At 39.6% G+C, this 21,760-nt stretch overlaps 1 protein-coding gene across 1 annotated transcript in view; it reads left to right on the top strand.

Moving 5' to 3' along the window:
- The window catches only part of KIAA1217 (KIAA1217 ortholog), a 191,378-nt gene that overhangs the window by 97,224 nt on the left and 72,394 nt on the right, over positions 1–21,760 (top strand). The window contains 2 exon segments of the mRNA XM_075747045.1: positions 8,467–8,665; positions 14,063–14,156. Of these exon segments, the coding sequence (XP_075603160.1) occupies positions 8,467–8,665; positions 14,063–14,156 (293 nt within the window).

A 21,760-nucleotide genomic window follows, 5' to 3' on the forward strand; every position in this document is an offset into this window, starting at 1 on the left:
TTCTTCTTAGCCAGCTAAATGTATCTGTTTGTAGAAAAGTACTAGTATTTGAGGGACAGTTAAAACTCTTTACTTCTTGTAACACTTTTGTAGAAATTTTCTGTTACTACTGAATTTTCCTTGGTTTTTTTCATTAGCTAACAAATCTATTGCAGAATTACAGCAAGTGACTGTAAATAGCAGGAAAGGATGAAATAGCAGTAAGAAGTACTACTGGACTAAATTAAACATTTCCTGGTTTTATTGAAATTGTTATCAAACAACTTAATACCTTGAGCAAAATTCTTCAGGCTATTCTGGAAGAAAATTCTATAAAATAAGCAATTGTCTTTATTTCATTAAAAGATCTGCTTTTTGATTCTTTTATTACTTGAAGACAGCTTAGGATATTTATAGACATTTTCTGAATGTGGAGGACAGATTATCAGCAGGGAGTAGCTAATGGAAACTAGTACGAGAGCTTCAGGCTAGAAATACCACAAGGATCATGGCAATGACCTCAGACTAGTTGAAAATGTGTGTGGTGAAATAGGAGCGACAAGTCTTGAGGGTGTGGAAAGTAAGAACTGCATATTGAGGAATTTCTTCCACGCTGCAAGAGTTGTTACTGTAATAAACTTGTGTCTGCATAACTTTTGCAGAATTTGGTGATAAGGATGCCAACTATGTGTTATTTCTGTTTATCTGATAGCGGGGCAGGGAGGGGGGAGAACAATACGGGCCTATGCCACCCTTACAGTCTTATATATTAAAATTTTTTCAAATAAAAATCCAAGATAAATTGGAAGGATCTTGGCATTTTGGTAAAAAAAAAAAAATTGTAAACTGGATTTTGAGGTAATACTTGGCAATTTTTTTATTGTGATCCCCTCTGGATTGTCCTGAAGTGTCCCAAGAAAAATAGCTATCATCAAGATTTTAAGTTATCCTTAGTTTTTAAAACCGATACAAGTCTCAACTAATGATTCGACATAGCTATGAGGAAGAAAACAAGGGTGTATTTTCTCACTTTTGTTTGTTGGCATTGCTGCTGACTTCAGTGTGAGGGAAAGTGCCGACAGATCTGGTGACTCGATGGACATATGGTTAAAGATCAAGCTAAACCAGCATGAAAAAACAAAGACTGTCCATTATCTCAAAAAGATACTGTTAACCGATGGTTGGGTAAAGAGTGAAACAAATCTAATGACAACTTTACCAACCTCTAACTCAACATTGTGTTATTCAATTTACTTTACAACGCATAGCTCAGCTTGATTTCTGGCAGTTCTCACTGCTTTTCCCCACCATATATTCCATATTTCCTCACCTTAAGATACAGTTTGCTTTGCTAGTTTATCTGATTTTCCGTTCCTTATATATCCTGTACTAATTCCTAATATACTTTTTTGATGTTATTATTCACCCAACAAGAGCTGGAGGCCTCCTGTATGTTTTTCCCCCTTGTTTTAGTTATACCTAGCTTTGTACCTTTGATTTAAAGAAATTCCAGCGCTCCCAATGCATTCAGGTTTTGATTGCTGTAGTCCAACCACCTTTACTAATTACTTGAAATTTTCAAGTTGGACACAAAATTTCTGGAGGATATATAGAGTGGCTGGGTCAGAAGAGAGTAGCAGTGCCTTGTTATCGGCAGTGATTTTTGGTTCTGTGGGAAGGTTTCAATGCTCTAGCACCCAAGCACCCAACATCAGCCAAATACAGATATTATCGTCAGTTAATACTTCTCTTCACACAGGAGCCTATGGATTAAGGTCTTGCTAAATGTCAGTAAGATTTTTCAGTGCAGAAATTTGCAAGATGTCTTGCCTACACAGCGAGTGTCCTGTAGCTTCACAGGAAGGAAACTCATGAACTCCAATTTAAGCTTTTCCTGTATTTTATTTTGTAACACTGAGGAGTTATTTAACTCATCTGCCTCAGTTTTCTCTTCTTCATTATGAGAAGAGAATTAGGAGAGGATTATGTGAGTACCAGTATTTTTCTATTTAAAATTCATTGTGTGAGAGAATTGAATGATGTTTGTAAAGGTCACAGAAGATGACTCAATCGTGTTTGTTAACTTATTCTTGATTTATCGGGTATTTAACTTTTCTTTGCTGTTGTGTGCTTTTTCTCTCTTAAATAACCAGTTTGTAAGGATAATTCCTATTCTGCAAATAAAAGTGAGTTGTGATTAAAGCTCTTCTAAGCATCCAAGCTGCCTGTCACTGAGATCATTGTTACCAATATAAGCACGATACTGTGGTGCTTAGTCAGGGTTAGGTCAGCATCATTTATTAGATGGAGGTGCTGAGAGATGTGAGCTGGGTGGTGTCATGCTGCCTGCGTAACATTAGCTTTTGCCATAAGGAGTAAACCTTTACCAGTTGTAAGTAAGGAGTGATGATCTTACCGGTATGGGTACAGTGCTGAGCTGGTGATGCAGCTCCTTGCTCTAAAGTCAGCCTGGACCCCATGAGTTCAGGTGTGGTTCACTGTTACGCCTTGTGGGCACGTCTTCAGCTGCCAGGTGGGTTTTATAGCCCAGCAGCAGTACCTGAGCCAAGCACCTTGCCGTGCATCTGGCGTGTCTGCGGGAGCTGCAGCCGCAGCATGGGCAGTCCTCGAAGCTGTGCTAGCTGAAGTAAAGGTGCCAGGTGGCTGCTCCGGACACCCTCTAAACCCAGCACTGATGGGTTCAGCTTGTGCAGGAGGCACTGCCTGTGTAAATCGGGTTAAGAGCACATCTTGCATTGCATTGCATTGCATTTCATGTAGACCAGCCCTGAGAGAACTGATGTAATATTTTGCAAGTCGTTCTGTCACTGACCCTTGGTAAAGGGGGAGCAGAAAGCCTTTTGTTTGTGAAAGCGCTCTGTGTGCAGGGAAGGAAAGGGTGATCATGTGGTGTGTTCGCATGACCATCATCAGATCTGGGGTTTATGCTTGTAAACCTTTCTTTGAACACGTCCTTTCACCTCTCGGGTGTTTAATTTCCCCTACTATAAAACATACCTTTCTGTTGACAGGAATGTTGTGAAGCAATTTGTAAAGAGGTTTAAGTTTCTAAGGCCGGGTTTACACATAAAGGTTTTCTGCTATGGCCTGTGTTTAATGCCGTGGCCTGTTGCCCATAGGGTGAAGAACAATCAGAAATTCCAGAGGTATTTCTGAAACTAAGTTATACCAGCATGATGAAAGGGAAAGCTTAACGCTGCAGTTTGCCTTGTAGCTGTAGGAAAGCCCAGGGCTGGCAGTATCTAGGAGCACCTAGAAGTGGTAGCCGCAGTGTTGTCTGACTTGGACTTTCAAAAGAGTTGCATGGTGCTGTTTCCTTGTTCACACTGATCTTCATACCTGTCTTCCTAGAGTAGCAGGGCATTTCACTGTCCTGTTTGGCCTGTGTTTTATAAAACTTGGCACAATCTTCATGTTTCAGGTAAATCCGTTGTAACAGAAGCATAAGTGCAAGAGGGACTTCAGGGTACATGGAGACATCAACATCTGTTGTGTTTAACTTTCTTTCCAGCAGCTTTGATGGCATATGTGCTGTGCCCTAACAAAAGCCATGCCTGAGTTATATTCTATTTCTTCTTGCTTTAATTCTCCATGGGAGTAATTTTTTAGCTGAAGGTAAAACAAACCTCAGAGCTCCAGCAGCTTCCATAAGTTGGGCCTGTGGGTATTGCCAGTGTTCAGAGTTTCAGTCAGGCAACGTGTGGGAGAAAAATAACATCAATGACTTGAAATAATGGATTTTGAGTCTCTTTATTCTGTCATGCTGAAACGGGATTTTTAGAAGTCAGCAGTTAGTTTTGTCAAATAGGAAATGCCCTAAAGCATTGCTATATCATGATACGGATCAGGCTACTCAAGAGGAAACGCAGTAGGTTTTTTTTAAGGGCATGTGATTTAAGGGAGAGTAAGGAAAAAAGAATTTATTATGCCTTTGAAAATGTCTTTCCCCCCTACAGTAAGACTGTGGCCAAAACATTTCTCTGAGTCGTATGTTAAAGCTGTCTATTTGAAGACATGATCTTTTTGGATAACATACATATTTGCTTTGAAAATCCAAGACCCAAAGACAACTGTAATTTTGTTTTGTATCAATATTTTGTGGGAGTATTGGAGGACAAGCAGAGTCAAGACTGTTCTGAAATGATTTAGACTTGTGTATAAGGAAGGTTTTTCAACTCTACCATTTCTTTTGTGTTAATGGTTTCAGTAGCTCAATATTCAGCGTGGTTTTAGTGGCCTGTAAAGCAAAACCGGCATTTTCTGCATTCAACGCTAACTTTTAAAATGGGCAGAAAAGAAAGTCACACACAACTGCAAAGCTGATATGCAAAGTCTGTATTTTTAGCCAAAAAATCATTTTTTGCCATTTAATCCAAGAAAGTTTCAAATGCCAAAACATAGAAGTTTCCCTATGTTCTTCCTAAGAACTGAAAGCTATCATAAAAAATGCACATCTTGGAACAGTGAAATAACTGCAATCATTACAAATGTGTACTTAAATTTTTTTAGAAATATAGTTAGTGTCTGATTTCTAAAGAACTTTTAGCTGCATAGAATATTTGAATGAGGACTAAAAAGCCAATTTTACCTAGGAGAACATAAAGAAATAAATGTTGTCTCAAAATAAAATGAAAAAAAAAAGGAAAAATAGTTTAGTAACTCGTTAAATATTGTAAATAAAAATAAAATTCTTAGGAAAATTCTCCTCTATCTTTGAAAGAAAACTAGTTACTTTTCAGTCTGAAACAATTTTTCCAGCCAAAGAAAAATGGAAGTTTGTAGTAGGATTCATAAAGGGTCTGATTGCAATCTTAATGAAAGAAAAAATACCAGCTCTTGGTAATAGTAGGAAAATGATGTTAACAGCTCCATTTTATAAAAGCAGCCTAATATTAAATAATGGTTAGGTAACATTGAGTAGTCTGTTTAGTATTCAGAAAAATTAACATCTTCCTTCCCCAAGTGCAAGCACAATTATCTACCCATGGATTGTAGGAACATCTGACTATGTATGTGTTCATTCCTCTATAGCAATTATGGACAACGTAGGGACAAAAATGCTAAAGACTAAGGGGAAAGAACACTCATCTTAGATTAAACTTAGATTCTCTTCTTTCCAATAAATGCCTTTGTATTCTAGGGCCTTACCTTTTCCTATTGCTTTTGCTCAGTGTTCATGTCTCAGCCCCATAAACTCTCCATCCCATTGCTGATGACTTTCAAGTGAGAATCACTGAGTTACCATCTAAGTTTTGTGATTTGCTGAGATTTGATGGTGACTGATGGTAACTGCATTGAGGTTACCAAACCTCCTGTATGGAGGAGAACAATATATGGTGCATCTACACTGCAATTACTGTGGTGAATTCAATTTGTGTAAAATACTTTGCCTAGTTTTAGTCTACTTGTGTTGGTTATTGGTAGACACAAAGCAGCAGCACAGAGTCGGCTCAGGACCCAAAGTCTGCCTGAAAATGTAATAAAGACTTTAGCAGTTAGTTAAGCCTGAATGCTGTCCTTCTACCATTGTGTCACTAGCGACATCCAAACTGTGTGGTGTAAAACTGCCTTGATTATATAACTACATGAGCTGCAGCGAATTCAGCGTAGATGTTTCTGTAATCACTAATTCTTGAGCAGATAAGATACTGTTTTCCTTTTCCGTATACTTTCCAATGGCCAGATAGATTTAGAGCCGTTTACAAAGCATTTAGCTTTGGCAGTGCCTTCCAGACAGCTGGTGGAAATACAAACTTCAGTGGTATTTTTACTGTCTTTTCTACCTTTATTCTCCTCCATCTCATTCTGGGCTGCTAAATGTCTGCAAAGTGGATGCACCAATATATCTTGGAGGCCACCCAGCTGGAAAGTGGCTTGGCAGAAAAGGATCTGGGGATCCTGGTGGACATCAAGCTGAACGTGAGCCAGCAATGTGCCCTTGCAGCAAAGAAGGCCAATGGTATCCTGGGCTGCGTTAGACAAAGTATTGCCAGCAGGTCAAGGGAGGTGATCGTTCCCTTCTACTCAGCACTGGTGAGGCCACACCTAGAGTGCTGTGTCCAGTTCTGGGCTCTTTGGTACAAGAGAGACATGGACATACTGTGATGGGCCACAACAATGATAAACTCGTTTGTAGCATCTGTGCTATGAGGAAAGGCTGAGAGAGCTGGGACTGTTGAGCCTACAGAAGAGAAGGCTTGAGGGAGAGTGCAAAGAAGACAAAGCCAGACTTTTTGCAGTGATGCCCAGTGACAGGACCAGAGGGAATGGGCACGCACTGAAATGTGTGAGGTTGCCTCTGAACATCAGGAAAGACTTTTTCACTGTGGTGACCCACCACTGGCACAGGTTTCCCAGAGACATTGTGGAGTCTCTCTCCTTGGAGATATTCAAAAGCTGTCTGGACACGGTCCTGGGCAAGTGGCTGTAGGTGTCACTGCTTTAGTTGGGGTGGTTGGACCAGGTAACTTCCAGAGGTGCTGTCCAACCTCAGCCATTCTGTGATTCTGTGATCTGCCATTTTATTGTCTTTTTACACCACTGCAGAAGCTATACCTGCTCCATCTCCTACAGATAGCAGGATAGTAGAAGTTTCTCCCTGGCACAACGCAGTGTTGTACAGAGACACCTGAGATGGCTCAGAAAGAGCACAGTGTGCTCTCAGCCATCCATGCTCAGGCAGGACATCCATGCCTTGGGTATGGACTGAATATGTACGCTCAGCTGGGTTTACCAGTTCCCATTTCCTCTGTATCCAAAGTAGTTCAGCTGAGCATTTGCCTCTGCATCTACTCCCTAGTGCTGTGGATCCCAGGAAGTTTCTTAGTTTGGTTGCAATCCTGTGGCAGCCTGTTTCTTGCTGTGCAGGTCCTAATGAGTCTTTCCCCATCAGAGATATTAATGAGAAGACCTTTCCGGTAGTCTTTAGGGGCTAGGTTCAGCATAGTCAGAGCTAATCAACCCCATCAAGTCCAGTCTGATTTCTGCTGTTGAGTGAGATGGCTCTTTGTCGTGTTTTAACCCCAGCCAGCAACTCAGCACCACACAGCTGCTCACTCACTCCCCCCATGGTGGGATAGGGGAGAGAATCAGGAGTAGAAGTGGGAAGACTCGTGGGCTGAGATAAAGACAGTTTAATAGGTAAAGGAAAAGCCACGCACACGAGCAAAGCAAAGCAAGGCATGGAATTCATTCACCACTTCCCATCGGCAGGCAGATGTTCAGCCACCTCCAGGAAAGCAGGGCTCCATCACACATAATGGTTACTTGGGAAGACAAATGCCATCACTCTAAATGTTCCTCCCTTCCTTCTTCTTCCCTCAGCTTTATATGCTGAGCATGATATCATATGGTATGGAATATCCTTTTGGTCAGTTGGGGTCAGCTGTCCTGGCTGTGTCCCTAACCCACTTGTGCACCCCCAGCCCACTCACTGGTGGGGTGCTGTGAGAAGCAGAAAAGGCCTTGGCTCTGTGTAAGCACTGCTCAGCAATAGTGAAAACATCCCTGAATTACCAACACTGTTTTGATCAGAAATCCAAAACACAGCCCCATACTAGCTACTGTGAAGAAAATTAACTCTTCCCCAGCCAAAACCAGCACATTCATCTCAGTGCTTCAGTTCTTGGAGGGCTTTGTAGCTTGGGATGGCGTGGGACTGGTCTGCAGCAAAGCTAATGAGTCACGCTTGTTGTGCAGTACCAGCCAGTGGAGTACAGGCACCCACTGGTTATGCAGGAGTCAGCATGGCCCTGGCAGGGCCAACACAGGCATGGTGGAAGAAGTACTTAGTATTCCCTCACTGAGTCCCTGGTCTGTATTATCCATGTTTTCTCCATTACTGAGCATCTTATAGCCTCCCATTCCCTAAAAATAGAGTTAGCTATGTCAGAATGGTGTTACGATGTTCTTTTTGTCTAGATGCTGCAATTCAGGATCTAAGATTACTTGTGTTTCTCCCCGAGTGCTAAGGATGACTATTAACACTGCTGTGAAACTGAAAGGATCTGAAATTGCTCTTGTTTTTGTGTGAGACCTCAGTTTTCCTCCTGCTAGGAGTTTTAACTAGGGCTTTATACTATATAATGCCAGCAAATTGAATCGTGACTATAAAATTACTACTGCTAAAATGAAAACCTGTTTTTGAGGGGTTTTGTTGGGTGAGCATGAGGCTAAAATGCAAAATTTATGTTTAATGGAAACTGGGTGATATAGAAGGATAAAGTTCTTCCTCAACTGCTTTAAAAAAGCAAGCATATTTTCAAGGCAAAACCATAGCACAGTCCTATGCTCTGTTCCAATAGCATGTTGAAAAGGAAAATGTTCTATTTGTGCTTCATGAGTAAGGACTGTGAGCTGATTTCTGTATTCATTATGGGCTTGGTCTGTGTTCCCCATGGACTTTGAAGCCCAGATCATTTCTCTGCAATTAAGAATATGTAACTTGCTATCATATTTTGCTTGTAGGTGTTTTATATCTTCAGTATGGGGATGAAACAAAGCAGTTGAGGATGCCGAATGAAATCACAAGCACAGACACAATTCGTGCCCTTTTTGTAAGTGCCTTCCCCCAGCAGCTGACCATGAAAATGTTGGAATCACCCAGTGTGGCCATTTACGTCAAGGATGAGAGCAGAAACATATACTATGAATTGTGTGATGTGAGGTAAGTAAACATGGAATTACAGCTGTTGGGTTTGGTTTTAGGGGGTTTTTTTGTAGAGCACTTACAGAATAAAAAGGAGTGGAATTTATAAGTATCTGACAGATAGCGGCCTGACACTAAACACTAAATGAGTGTTCACTGGTACCCGAGTAATATGGGAGGTGTGGTCTGACAATGCCTTCAGCTGTAGGTGCAATATTTGTTGCACAAGCCATTGATAAATGGTGTACCTTGTTCAAATATTTATATAATACATGCAGGTTCACATATTTAATATTTTATTGAATTTTAACTGAGACATAAATATTTAAAATACAGAACAGAAGATAAAGCTATACAGAAAAACTGTTTTTTTCTTTGCTGGCAGAGCAAAGCCTGATCCTTGTGAGCCTGAAGTTACAAATATGAATGTCACCAATGTCCTTACAACAGTGACAATTATTCATCATTTAATGCTGCCAAAGATCTGTGGCACTGATGACCGCTGCTGCAGCAGCCCCACCACCTTGCTATTTTATGTCAGGATGCAGCAACCGATACAGTCACTTCCCTTCACTAATTCAGAGCTTGGTCAATAAATGATCTGACTAACATCTGGGTACATCTTTCTGTCCTTTATTTTGTGGTACTGCAGCTGCTTAATTAACCATATTCCTTCAGTCCTGATGTCTGTGCTCTTCAAGCAGGACCAGGTTTTCAGGGTCCCTAGAAAGTCCCAAATCATGTAGCAACAAAACTCTCCGGCACACCTCAGATATGTTACGCTCTGTAAAACTGTGCTAGGAAATATGGTGGGCCTTTGTGGCATCCTTTTCAGAAGAAATTACATGAGAAAAAGAATGGACAGAAGATGGAGAAAGCAGACAAGGTGTTCCCTGCCTGCCAGTCTACCACTAGTGCAGGAAAATGATGTGAAAGTAAGAGAAGTGTCCTGTCCACTGCTGCCTTATTTCTTCTGGACATTCTGTGGCTCAGGTGCTTCTCCATATCATGTTGTAGTTAAAAGAGCAAGTTGGAGCTTTTCTAGCCTTACCACTTCCAATTCCCTTATTCCTCTTCTTAGTCTTTGAACAGCATCACACTCCATTTTCTCTCCTCTGTCTTGCTCTCCTCAGGCTGCCTATCCAGTGTCTTGTCATTGGCCAGCCTCTTGCGTTTCAGTTTCTGGTTTTTTATCTTCCTTTCTTTGGAGACTCCCACACCCCTGTTTGTCCACTGTAATGCCTATGTTAAGACCCATCTGATTTTTGGCATCATTCATCATGCACTCGAGTTTCTTATGCATCACACAGTCTATTCACAAGATTGGATCAAGAGATTAAATCAAGATACAGGTTACTACATCTCTGTTGCCAAGCGCATTATTGCCAACCATCATCTAGCCCATCAGCTCCTCTCTCACTTTATCCCTCCATCTTCCCTTAAGTTTCAGACTAACAGTTTATGACTTCATCTCCTCCCTGCCCCCGAGAATGTGGTTGTTGATTATCTTAATACAACTCCACCTTTTTTTCCCTTGCTCCCATTGCAGGCGTCACTCTGCCAACCTCAGGCCTGGCTCAATCCCAACATCTGCTTCCTCTGTTCCAATGCCTGTATTGTAGAGCATTTCTGGAGGAAATCTCACGACCCAGCTGACTTCCTCCATACAAAATTCCCTCCTTCAGTTCTGCCACCCTTCTCACTAAGGAAACCTCATCAATTCCAGCTTGACGGAGTTCAAAGCATGCACTACCAGCTGCATTTTCACCACCTTTGAATAATTTCCACAACAATTTCTCCATTTCTGTTCCTTACTCTTCACAAGATCTTGCCAGTGCCTCCTCTCAGAGAACAGATGAAGTACGATTTTTCTCTCCTTTGCTTGCCATGTCTTCCTTCAGTTCTCTTCTTTCTTCCTTGTCTTAAACACAGGTGTTTCAGTCAACTCTTTAAGCTCTCCACCTCCCTTGGAGGCTGTCTCATGTTCCTCTGTTCCTCACATCACTTGCTTTGTCTTTTCATTAACTTATTACTCTAATAGAGTCCTTACTCTTATGTTGCAAACGTGTTTCTGTGCCTCCCAACAAAACTGTCCCTGAACACAACATACATTTCCACTTCCCACCCCATCACCATTTTCTCTTGCATTGAGCAGTCACTACAACTGTTGGCTGGAGTTTTACTCTTCTAATTCTCTCCTAGACCCATTTCCAACCTGTTCAGGGTTTTATTCTTCTAATTCTAACTTGTCTTTTGTTCCCCACTGTTCCGTTGCAATTGTCAAAGTCACCAAATGGCTAGCTTTTGTGAACACCCTTTTTCTCTCAGATCTCTCATGTACTTTTAATGTTTTCTTCTTGAAACTTTGATCTCCCTTTGTTTCAATGGCTGTTCTTTCCTGATTTCTTCCTGTCTCTCTTCTTCTTTCAGGTATCATTTGAGAGGTACTATTCTCAAACATTGATTTTCTGATGTGTTTTGTCAGGGCTTTGTCCTCCTTCCTTTTCCTTGTCTGTACCTGTCTCCATCATCTTATCCCTGTGGGTTAGTTGAATTATCAACTACCTGAATGACTCTCCCATTTATTTTTCTGTCTCTCTTTTAGGATGGGATTCATCTGACCAAATAGAGATTTTTACATCCACATTTTCAGCTGGTTGTGATTAATTCTATAAAAGTGTCTGATAAATTATACATGCCAGAGAACCTAACTGTTGATGTCTTCTTCCGTGTGAATATCTGTCGTTGGATGACATGAATCCTATCTCTTCCGTCCAAACTAAAATTTCAATCTTCTCTTTTAATATAGTCTCAAGGACCATTAGTTTTAGTCTAGCTTATGTTCTTCTTCATTAGGCTATCACACTCCTTCCCCTTTTCTTTCTTTCTTTTTTTTAATCACTGGGGACAAAGCTCTATCTTTCTACTTAAGCCCGTAACCTGGTCCTTTTTTTTAAAGTAGTTCAGGGCTTTGCATCCAGTGTAGATTTCAGATTTTTTTCTGCATAACATCCCTATGATGCAGCCTTTCCTCTCCCACCACGTAGTGAAAAAACATTCAGCTAATTCATCTGCTTTTTAATAGCAACTGCTGTAATGGTCTTTTCTCAGCAGTTGACACAGGTAATCTTGTCCGCTCTTACCCATTCAAATGAAGCAACAAAGATCATTCTCCTAGTTTGACAAGCAGACTATTTCACGAGTATTTTTTTTTTTCTGGCTGTATCTTTTCCATCTCATTAAATATAAACTACTTGTCTTCATTATGAGGGCTCCTCCAAGCCCACTTCAATGCTACTTCTCATTTCTTGTGCAGTACCAAGTGCCATCTGCTTCCACTTCGTGAATAATGCCAACTTTCATTCTACATGTCTTTAATTTTCGAACAAGCGCTCTCTCTCGAGCAGCCCTCTAACACACTTGGAAGACATCCTCTGCAGGCATCCACAAAGCCACTGTCTTGGTCTCCTTCTTGCTCTCGCTGTTTCTCTGCCTACTCAGAGCATGCCCATGGTCCCAGGATCTGGTTTTTGCTCCTCTGGCTGGAGAGACTATGGTCTACTCCTTTCTTTTTGTTCTCTTATCTCTCTGCAGCTATCCTGCTGTCTTTTGTGTCTTCTATTCACCTTGTAAGCTGGTGAAGAGGTTGTATTCCTGGGGTGTTTATACAGCACACACAGATCAACGAGGCCTTTGAACATGCCACGGGCATCTGGGAGCTACAGTAATGCAAATAATAGTAATAATAAAAGTACAGTAATATATACCTGTTATCAGTAATGTTTATCTTAGAATAGCAACATGAGGTGAAATAGAATTCACTTCAGAGATCAAATGCCTAGTATTTTGGTGCTTTGCCTTGCAGCAATGTTTTACTTTAAAGTGTCATGTTTCTACAAGAAATATTTACGGAGTATGCTTTTAAAACAAACTCTAGTTAGTTGAGGTACCATCTCATAGCCTTCAGACAGAAAAGACAGCAGATAAAATTTATTTAAATGAATAATATACTGTTTCTTGAACTGAAGATGAGAGAGCTTGCTTTGTATCGGAAGGAACGTATTTCCAAGTCTGAGGCAGAAAACAGTAACTGAGACTCCCAGTGCAAGTCTCAAAGCAAAAGGGTCACATTTACAAGATGGAAAACATTTTATGTTACCATAAATAATTGAAGAACTTGAACTTGCCGCAAGGTAGCTATTTTCCTATGCAGTCTACAAGTAAACACTCATAAATACTAAACTTCTCATCAGCCCTGCAGTTCTTAAACAGAAGGCACTGATCTGTCTCTTAAGCTGTGGGGTTTCTTTAATAACTACTTGACATCTACAACAGCAGCACAAGTTCTGACTAGCTACCCATTCAAAGCAATCACTGATTGTAATATGACATTGTAAGAAAGAAATTGGACCTGCCCAAGAATCCTTTCCTTCATTTTTAAATGATAATCCCAGTGATTAAGATCAGTTCACTAGACTTGTAGCTGCACCTGGAGGAAAGGAATTCAGTCACATGTGTACGTAAATTCTCCAGAGATCACTACTGGGAAATGAAAGGAGTCGCGGCTTTGAAAGGATGTAAGTGAGCGTAGATTGGAGGCTTTGCTGCTGATGAAATGTGAGCAAGAGATCAGCAGAACTCAGTGCAAATGTCTAAGCCATAAAATTATTGAAAGGTAGGTTTTGAAACAAAATAGAAGACTAATGTCATCTCTTTCCTAAATGTAGCAGTTTAAAAATGGGCAAAGTGTTGGGTCCTTGTTAAACAAAAATATTCTCTTTGGGCTTTCCATCTGAACCATTTCTGTGGTAACTTTTATCAAAACTTTTGCTTGTTTATTTGTTTTTTGTAGTTCCTATTTTTTCCCTTTAAAACCTGTCTTTATTATAGATAAAGTTTAGAGGAAGGACTTATCTGCTACTGAATTTTTAGCTTTTGTGGATTTTTTTTTTCAGGTTTGTGAGCAAGCTGATAATTAGAATTGCCTCAAGAATAACTGCAGTTAGAAAGACTGCTTTTCTTTTGATATTCTTGCTTCTTAGAATAGCAAAAATTCATGTGGGCTGAGTACACAATAAAACATGTAAATATTAACTAAATCCTTTTGAGTGCCGTGTAAATGTTGAAGCTCTATTGTCTTCAAAGTGTTTTCACTCTATGGCAGGATCTTGAAAGAAACTTAACACGATCTAATTTTTATGGGTGTGGAGTTGTAGCAAAAGAATGATACTTCCCATGGGAAAGAGAATCAAAGTAGGCTTTTGTTTGTTTGTGTGTGTCTAAGTTATGGCATTTAGGTTTTTCTTATAGGTCAGCTGCAGACCTACTATGTTTGCCTGTTACCTGAAACTTTCAGGCAACAAAGTAAATAAAACAACTTTCATCTGTTATCATTGCTGATTCTTTTGATTCCAGGAATATTCAAGACCGATCTTTCCTTAAAGTTTACAACAAAGATCCTGCACACGCATTTAATCACACTTCCAGAGCTGTAAATGGAGATATAAGGGTAAGTACCAGTGCTGCATTTATGCTCTTCTTTCCTCTAGCTTTTATGTTAAAGTTCCTGACCGTAATATGTACACAACAATTCATAAAACTGAGGGTTTGTATACAACACATATACAGAATTGATAATGCTTACCATAATGTTTCTTAACCTCTTTGCTTTTTCCAATTACTTGCCCTGAGCATTAACTGTTTTTTTGTTCTTGTTTACTTGCATTAAAGCATGTGAATCAAAACGTAGCCTTTTTTTACTTATTTTGGGACACAGACAATGCTCAGCATTTATACAACTTCTTATTTCATGTTTCCAAACCCTTTTCAGCAAAGTACAGTATAGTGTTAGTTCACTGCAGCAAGGCTTCAGCACGGACTGGTTTGCAGTAGCTGAGGAGATGTACCTAGCTTGAAACACTTTGTAAATGACCATTTCAGATAAGAAATCCTGATAAATACCCATTGTGGTGTAAATGGGTTTGTCTTTTTCAAAATTTTATACCTGTACTGAACAAGTACTAGTATATTTGCATTTTCAAGTGAAATTTTGTATTGGGAAACTATAGAGAAGGCATTTGAAAGGTATTCATTTTCTCTCTGTTACTGTGTCTATCTTTTGCTGGACTGTAATCTCTGAGAGGGCAGAAGTGGCCGTGCGGCACCTCTTCCGCCGTGTTACCCATAGCTCAGGTTGCAACGGGGGGGTGGTAGTGGTGGTGAGATTTCACAGCCTCATCTCCTCCCCACCCATCCTAGGTCTGTCCCCAGGAAACGGTACAACGAAATGAGGCTAGTAGGGCCAGAAGGGAATGCCACTGCTGTCCTACCTGCTTTGTGTTTTTTATTTGTGCTCCAAAGCTGATTGAACTACGCAGAAAATTTCCTGTGATTTGCTTAATTGTACATTTGTTTCTTGGTTTCATTATCAATTCTGAACATGTCACACTGCTTTATTATTAGTATTTCATGTAAGTGCTTCTGCTGTTTCAACAGTTTAGGGCCTCATTATTTTAGAAAGATCACAATAGTTTATTTACAGGCACTATTCTCAACCACCTCTCATTTATGTACTTCAATTATAAAATGGTCCTTTTAATAGGTCAGAAATCTAATTACTTGATTATTCACACTGCTGCACACACAACATGAGAGAGAAAATAGATGTGCTTCAAATGGCTGATGTGATAGTTTTTAGTGTCGTCTTTAAGGTCTTGAAATTCTTCAATTCTAGTTATTTTCCTGTAGCAGTAACTGGATGTATCGAATACATCTCATTCATATTTGAAGGCATGAAATATTATCATTGTGCATTATGACATGAACTCATGTAATACTTTCACTGTGGCTTTGTAAAGTTATACTATACTGTTCTTGTTCCTTGTGCAGTGGATGATGAATGTTTCTACTGTGGCTTTATTTGTGTGCTCTAGACATGTTTTCAGATATGCTGTGTTAGCTACATATATGAGAAAGTAAAGATTACTTCTTTGGCCCTCTCCCAGGTATTTACTGCCTAACTGAGTTGTTTTGAATTTAGGTGCTGCTTCTGTGCAAAACCTAGTAATTTGTATTGCTTATTTTAAAATACTGTGTTGTACAACAGATATGCACACTTAAGATCTCATGATTATGGCTGAATTATCTCTCTTTGGCCATAACTCAAAAATAAAGGTGACACAGTGGTGGCCTTTGCAGAAGTCGTGGTTTCATGGTAGAATATTGTATTTTGCTCTGCTGAAATGCCAAAGATGCCATTTCAAAATTCTGCGCATCCAACAAAACAGCTATTTTCTCATTGGACTTTTTCTTTGCATTGGCAAATTTCTTGTCTTTCTGGTCTGAGAGGTGAAGTCAGAACCAGGATGTTCATAGTGGTTTGTGGAGAAACATGCAAAAAGTCTTCCCTTTGATCTATGTGAACTTCTGCACTTCAAAGTTATGAGCATGGAAACAAGCGATTTCTTGAGCTCTGGAAATAATGAAACCTGTTTGTCTAAGGATGTGTGTTTTCTGGTTGGGTTCTTCCCTGTGCAGCAACACTCAGATCCTAACTGAGGCTTTTCCCAAAGTAGAGGGATGTAATAATGCTCTCTCCGATGCTCGTCCTCCAGACTCTAAAAAGCTGGAGCACACACTGCAACTTTTTCTCTATTTGGCACAAGTACTGTAGAATCTTCTCGCAAATCTCTAATTGGCAAAATTTGTAGGAACAGAATAGTCTAATGGTTTCTACCCTTTGGTTAAATCTGGTTGAAAGTTGCCTGCAGATTCACAGGTTATTAGGTCGGGGGAGACAACCACCAATAAACAGATGGGTTATCCCTCTTTCCTTAGCAAACCAGATTAAAGGGGGTGGAAATACTGGGTGGGGTAAGTGAGAAACAAGTACATTTTATGTACCACTATTGCGCGGTATCCAAAAGATTGTGGGAAACCCTTTGCTTCTCATCTCTCCTGTTGTGTTTGTGCATCTTTGCATTTGGTAAATTGATGTTTTTCAATTTCATGTGACACATGAGTGCTAAATTCACTACAGTGGGAAGTTGCGAGTAGCTCTTGTAACCACTGTGCTCTGCACCATGGTTAACTGCTTCAGAAAACCTACAGAAAAGCACCTTATTGTTAGACTGGTTGAAAGAACAATATTTAGAATATCATGAATTAGCCATTGTAAGTACATTTTTCCATGGTGATACTGTGAGTGTGGTTGTATCTCCTGCCATATGTGAGTTAAAGCTTTATTTTTTTGAGGCTTGGGAAAGTTTTGCCTTTACAGATTTTTCTACTGTTTGCCTTCTTGTCCCTTTGGAACCTTTATCCCTGGGTTTGATGATGTTCAGGCTTCTATTCATGTGATTTATAATCATTTCCATGTAACAGACCCAAAATAATCTCAGAAAATAATGTTAGCTGCCAGCTTGGACACCTGTTTTAACTACCAAACAGATGTGAGACCTGTATAAGAATTGGCAGTAACACTTGGAGTATTAAGTATTATCCATATGGACAAGAAGACTCAGAATGTGCGAGAGGAATGTGGGATCTGTGAGTTTCAGATCTCCTATCAAACCACTCAGCTCTCCTGTCCATCAGTTCTGATTTTCCTGGTCTTCTTTCTGCTTGATGCATTTTTCTGAATGGGTTGTGTTTGAGAAAAGGGGTTTTGCTTGGGGTCTAAGCAAGTTCTAAAGGACAGTTTCTTCTGAAATCCTTGAGTGTCTTGCTTACTGACACTGTGCTGTGACCATCTACATCTTTAAGAGCGTGGTTTGTTTGACAGGTCTGCCATGGTGTTCAAGCAAGAGGTGGTGGCCACATAGTGCCATCTCACTGAATATTCTGAATATTTCTGTTTGTGCCCTTCATTTTTTTTATTATTCCTTTCCCAAAATGTGTGCTGAAAATCTGTAGCAGCTGTTTTCTTTGGAGAAATGTATCCTCACATTGCTGCATTTCATTAATTTATTCCTTAGCCTGACCTTGTAATGTTTATTAGCACTTTCTAGCTCTCTGTGCAACAATACTTTCTTTTGACAAAATACTGTCTCGTGTCCAAATGTTTAGATGATCTTTTTATTCTCTCTGGCATTGTTTTGAATTCCAGTGCAAATGCATGTACACAGCCGTGCTGGTCTATGCTGTAGGAATTAACGTTTGTGATTTGCATAGATTCACAGAGGAAGAGACTTTCTCAGACTTACTAGGTGCAGGGTCCAATTTGCTTCTCTTCTCACATTTAGCGGTGGAGTATAGATTCGATGTCAATAGATGACACTAAAGAACTGAGGGCAGATTTTCATATGTTGCTGAATGAACTGAATTTCTTTGGAAGTGTCACAGGTCCTTTTATCCTGGGTTGTTGCTGTGAGCCCCTGGGGACTCCCAAGTGGAAGCGATCCCCCCACCAAATGTACACAGTGTATTTTCTCTCCTCATTCCTTACACCCTCCTTTTATGGAGTGTCTAAAAGGAGAAGAATCCTAAATTATAATCTCCCCCATCTGTCATTGCAACTTGTCTGCGTTTCTGGTGGCACAGTTGGATACTAATAATGTTGGTTTATGCAGTGGTTTGTTTTGGGCTTCATCTGTCCGCCAATTTTGAGAATCAGGAGGGAATTTTTACTTCATAACAAACCAGTGGCTATTTTGCTTGGCAATCTTTCTCTTCCCAACCACCTGCCGTAAAGTCTGTGGGTTACACTTTGTTTTAAAATGTCCTAGACCCACCATGTTTTTGCTTCATTCCCTGACTTGCATAAGACCTTAGTAGGTCAGTGCTTTATCCCAGACCTCTGCTGGGTGGGTGAGCCCAGAATATCCAAAGAATGCTCGTTGTGGTTGCTGTTGTATCGAGGTACACTTTGAGGTGTTTTGGGGTTTTTTTTAGAGAGTGTTGCTCCAAGAATGAACAATTAGGGCAAGTTGGATCAGAGCTGAGTTGGGGAGCAGGGGGTACCTGAAAACTCCACATTTTCTGGGAGTTAAAATGGCAAAAAGGTGATGATGTTCCTGGCAGTGATGGGCATTTGGGCTGCCAAGTTGAGAGGGGATGAGTTAAAATATGTTGTACAGTAAAATGAGACAGACATTTGATAAGCTTGGTAAACTGTTGTGCTGACTAGCTTTTATTACTGAAATTGCGCAAGAGCAGCTTTTCATTTTTCCCCTGAAAGTGCCTGGCTAGCTGGTTGTTAACTCCCTAGATTTAGACGCAATTTGTGAACTTAAAAAAATCCCACAAGTGCTAAAAAACCCTCAAACAACTCCCCAAGAATTTAAAGCATCCAGGGATCCTGAAACTCAGTGCTGGTTTGCAGGAAAGATAGAGAGATAATAAATGCAGGATCATCCTTCTATGTTCTTCAGGTACCTGTAAAGATACATCCAGCTTCTTTGAGATGTTAGACTTCTTTTCACTGGATTGTTTGTGATCTTAACATCAATAACTGTAAAGGCTGCAAATGCTGCCAAAATTACATTTGTTCATTGCATACTACGGCTAAAAAAAAGCAACTGCTTCTTGCACTACGTAGAAGTATTTAGAATAAAAGTATTTATTGGAAAAGAATTCAAGTAATGAATTGGGTGAATGCATTTTAGTGCTAGGATGCCTGTAGGACAGCATTTATGTAAGTTACCATGTGTTTGCCTTACTGATCCTATTACTATAAAACTTTGTTTTCTTTTGGGAAGAAAAAGAAAAAAGAAAAAGCAAACGCTAATACCTCTATTATCTGATAGAGACCTTCCAAATGATACAAATCCCATCTTTCCTGCTGTTTTGCTGTCTGCTTTTTCTAATGCTCTTTTTGTCATTGAGAGGTTATGACAACATGAGCCATATTGTATTTATAAACATCACGTGTTTCCTTGATATGACTTGCAGTGTCTGCCAAACAGAACACATGGAAGAAACATTTCTCATTAGCTCAGCATTGGTTTTGGTTATACTGATTTCCGGGACAGGAAAAATGCCTTCCTTACTCAGATTTAACTTTCATACAGTAGAAAGAAAGCCTCTGAGTGTCCATGAAATCGCTTGAACAGAGACGCTGCAGCTCTTTTAGCCCACATACTTTGTCTGAGGAAAAGAGAAAAAGCGGTTTATTTTAAAGAGAAGATGTAATGGCATGTATTGCTGAAACTAATTCTGAATTAAAATACCTGCCACAGTCATCTAGAAACGGAACTCACCAAAAGATGTAAGGTAAGATGATGCTTATAAATAATAAGAGATATATAATTCCTTTTCTTCTTCTTCTTTTTAAAACTAAAAGATATTTTCAGATTAACTAGGAATTTAAATCAGAACAATGAAAACTGTTTCTTTTTCCTTGAGTCATATGAGAAAATAGATGTTTAATTGTTCTTTAAATCACCAAACTCTACTCTCAGATTTTATGTCTAGTTTCAAACCTACATATTAAACATAAGCAGTTATTTTCCAACTTGCCATTACAAATCTTGCTGAGATGTGAACAAAATATATAAAAGAAGTCTCTGATGTTCTGGATTTTTTTTTTTTTTTTACTGATAGGGATTTTACTACTTTTGCTTTGAATGGATTGTCAGTAGTTGCCAATTATTTATGCAGCTACAGACCTGCAGACACTGAGAAGTAGCTGCACCAAATCAGACTGTGATGAAAGACTGTAAATGTACCTGTTCTCTTTCATTCATATGTCCTTTGACATACAATACATATTGCTGTATAAAGCCTAAGTTAGTGGGAAAGTGGATAGAATTTTAAGGAAAAACTTTTTTTTTTTAATTTTAGCTACACATAAAACAATATATAAATCTCGAATGTTATCTGGCAAAAAGTCAGTCTGTTTAAAGATACAGATCCTGTGTCACAGTTGGACAGATACTGTATTGTGGCTTTTTTAATGCCATGGCTATGTGCTTTGGTGTATTATATTTATTTCACAAACATTGTGTGTAAGGAATATAACTGTGTAGATCCTATTACTATACCAACATCTTAAAAGATATCTTCTTTTAAAATTTTCAAATAATGAAGATGGATTTTAAGTTTATATCAAGCTGTCTGTTGAAAGGAAGTGGTGTGTTCTCGATACTAAACCATTCAAGGAACATGAGCTTGCCGCACCCATGCAGTAATCTTCCAGTTAGTCTAAGAGGAGTGTCATGGGGTAGATATCACAAACCAGTTACCTGGAAACTCCCAGAGTTTCGTCTGTGGAAACAGATCAACTTGCAACCACAATACAGTTGTTTTAGTGGAACTTTTAGGGAGAGAGTTCTTTATTTCCCATTAACAGGCCTGTGTTCAAGCTAGCCTGCCATGAAATGTTGAGGTTTGCTCAGAGCTTGCCCTGGAGCTGATGAAGTTACTTAATGACAACATATGATCTGTCCTGTGTGAAGATCTCTTCAGCCCTTCATTAAAATCAGAAGTCTTATCTCTCACGTAAGTCTGAGGTTCTCAGGCAAAACTTTCACTGCCTTCACTGGGAGCTTGACCTGAATAAAATCATAAGGATTGGATCTGAGTCCATTTTTATTGTCAAGTAGTTTCTGGTTTTATTCTTACTCCACCTTTTTTTACATAATGTTTCCTTGTTCCAATTCTTTAGATGTTTTACTTTTTTTTTTTTTTTTTTTTTACACTGCTCTTGCTTTTAGTAGAACAATTTGCACTAATTCGGCTGTTTGTTTACATGAAATTCCTAAGTAACTGGCAGAGTCAGATGTTGCCAGAGCTCCCTAAACACACTGACAGATGATGAAAATGCTCATGACTGTGACCTTCCATATTAGGAGGGGAGATCTTCCTTTACCTCCTTTGTAGCTTATCTGAATTGCTGCAGTCCCAAAGGCCAAAGTTCAACCAAGCTTTATGACTTCCAGTTAGCTTTCCGGATGAGCTGTGTTACTCAGACAGGGGTTAAAAATCACTTTCTGGAGGAGGAGGTTTTAGTACTTCAGTTCCAAGAACCCAAGTAAAGTTAGAAGCAATGTCTTTGCTTCCTCAAACCTGCCATTCGCTTGTCAGTCAGGACCTCAGCTTTCCTAAGTTTTTCACAAATCCAAAATGTGATACTTCATGATCATGACCCAAATTCTCTGCTTTCCACTGAGTCTT

The sequence above is a fragment of the Balearica regulorum genome, chromosome 2 (genome assembly GCF_011004875.1).
Source record: "Balearica regulorum gibbericeps isolate bBalReg1 chromosome 2, bBalReg1.pri, whole genome shotgun sequence".
Taxonomy (NCBI): Eukaryota; Metazoa; Chordata; class Aves; order Gruiformes; family Gruidae; genus Balearica; species Balearica regulorum.